A 1,827-nucleotide genomic window follows, 5' to 3' on the forward strand; every position below is an offset into this window, starting at 1 on the left:
CCTTCTGCCTCCTCTCCCTGGAGCTCCCGCTGCCGCTGGGGAGAGAGGCCGTCTGCCTCCTCTCCCTTGAACTCCCTCTGCCGCTGGGGATAGAGGCCGTCTGCCTCCTCTCCCTGGAACTCCGTCTGCCGCTGGGGAGAGAGGCCGGCTGCCTCCTCTCCCTGGAACTCCCTCTGCCGCTGGGGAGAGAGGCCGGCTGCCTCCTCTCCCTGGAACTCCCTCTGCTGCTGGGGAGAGGGTCCGATTGTTAGCTCCAAAATATGACCCCCTCTGCCGCTGGGGAGAGAGGCCGTCTGCCTCCTCTCCCTGGAACTCCCTCTGCCGCTGGGGAGAGAGCCCGTCTGCCCCCTCTCCCTGGATTTCCATCTTAAATAGTTTGAACGCCCAAAAGGGCAACTTACGGAAAGGCGCTGTATCTCTAGGTGTTGTCTCTGATTGCCGTAGTTGCGCCAGTCTCCACTCATGTTGCAGCTCTAGTTCTCTCTCTTGTCGCTCATCCTGCTGCTGGATGTCTCTAATGGCATTCCGTATGGTGGTCTCTGATGGGTTGGCACCATATAATGTCAACCGCTGTCGAACCCGTTGCTGAAACAAGTCTCCAACTGACTTACGGAAAGGTGCTGTATCCCTAGGTGTTGTCTCCGATTGCCGTAGTTGCGCCATTCTCCACTCATATTGCCGCTCTAGTTCTCTCGCTTGTCGCTCATCCTGCAGCTGGATGCCTCTAATGGCATTCTGTATGGCGGTCTCTGATGGGTTGGCACCATATAATGTCAACCGCTGTCGAACCCGTTGCTGAAACAAGTCTCCAACTGACTGGGGTCCAGCATCACTATCCCTCTGATCCATGTCGGCTAGCTCACTGATCAGGGTGGCCTTGTTCTTTGTCCCAGCGGTCCCTCCTCGGCTCTCAAGTAGGTCTTTCAGCGTGTCTCTCTTGCAGGCTGCATAGCTGGTCCTTCCCTGTGGTGGTTTGGAGTGTCCCCGTAACTGGAGAGCAGATCCCACCGCTTGCCACCAATGTAACGAGCCCCTTGCTCGCTCGGTCCACTCTCCCGGCACTCCTTAGATTTCAGACCGCAGCGTCTGATATTTCGGACATCCGATAATTTGGGATTCGAACTACAGCTCTATGCCGTTCGTATCCAATGGTGATGGCTCACAACAAACACCAGGCAGGCTGCATGTAAGTTCAAACAGGAATCTGCTTTATTGGATGCACACACACACTTTTATAAACATCAGTTTGAAGGTGGCCCAACCGACCACCTTCCTATTGGTCAACTGCAAAGTATCCTCCAGTCCTCACCTAGGTCCTCTTGGCCATGCAAATGAGGACTCGAAACAGGGCAAATAGGGATTGGTCCATAGTCTCTAGGAAGGAGGCTAGCCCTCAGGCTCCTCCAGCAGCCCCAGTGACGGTTCAGTCCATCACAGATAGTAATTTAACTATAATTCTAGCAATGCCAACATGCCCTTGCCTGGGCTTCATAACGTGTTTAAGCTACAATGTGGCAAGAAAACGAAAAAGAATCTTACCTGTGACCACAACGTCATTCAAATTGGATGCCATTTATAAGTCACAATGCTGGAAGACCCTGTAAAGTAGATTGATATATCAATAGTAGAAGATCCTTTATTTTCAGGACTGTAGATATTTTAGCAAATGTTGAAATTGGTCTTAACCTTTCGCAGCCAAGGCCTTTTTTTTTTGTTTCCTTTATTTTTGTTGCACACGTTATAATTCACATTTTAGGCCTGAAAATCACTTCAAACCCCCAAACACTATATTTTTTTCTAAAAGCCAAGACCCTAAAGAATAAAAAT

General features: G+C 51.0%; 1 protein-coding gene across 1 annotated transcript in view; it reads right to left on the bottom strand.

Moving 5' to 3' along the window:
* Positions 1-1,573, bottom strand: part of LOC108787510 (pyroglutamyl-peptidase 1-like protein) — a 17,374-nt gene extending 15,801 nt beyond the window's left edge. Inside the window, 1 exon segment of the mRNA XM_018557088.1 lies at positions 1,540-1,573. Within this exon segment, the coding sequence (XP_018412590.1) occupies positions 1,540-1,573 (34 nt within the window).
* Between the last annotated feature and the right edge of the window lie 254 nt (positions 1,574-1,827).

The sequence above is a fragment of the Nanorana parkeri genome, unplaced genomic scaffold (assembly GCF_000935625.1).
Source record: "Nanorana parkeri isolate BGI_ZX_2015 unplaced genomic scaffold, ASM93562v1 scaffold266, whole genome shotgun sequence".
Lineage (NCBI taxonomy): Eukaryota > Metazoa > Chordata > Amphibia > Anura > Dicroglossidae > Nanorana > Nanorana parkeri.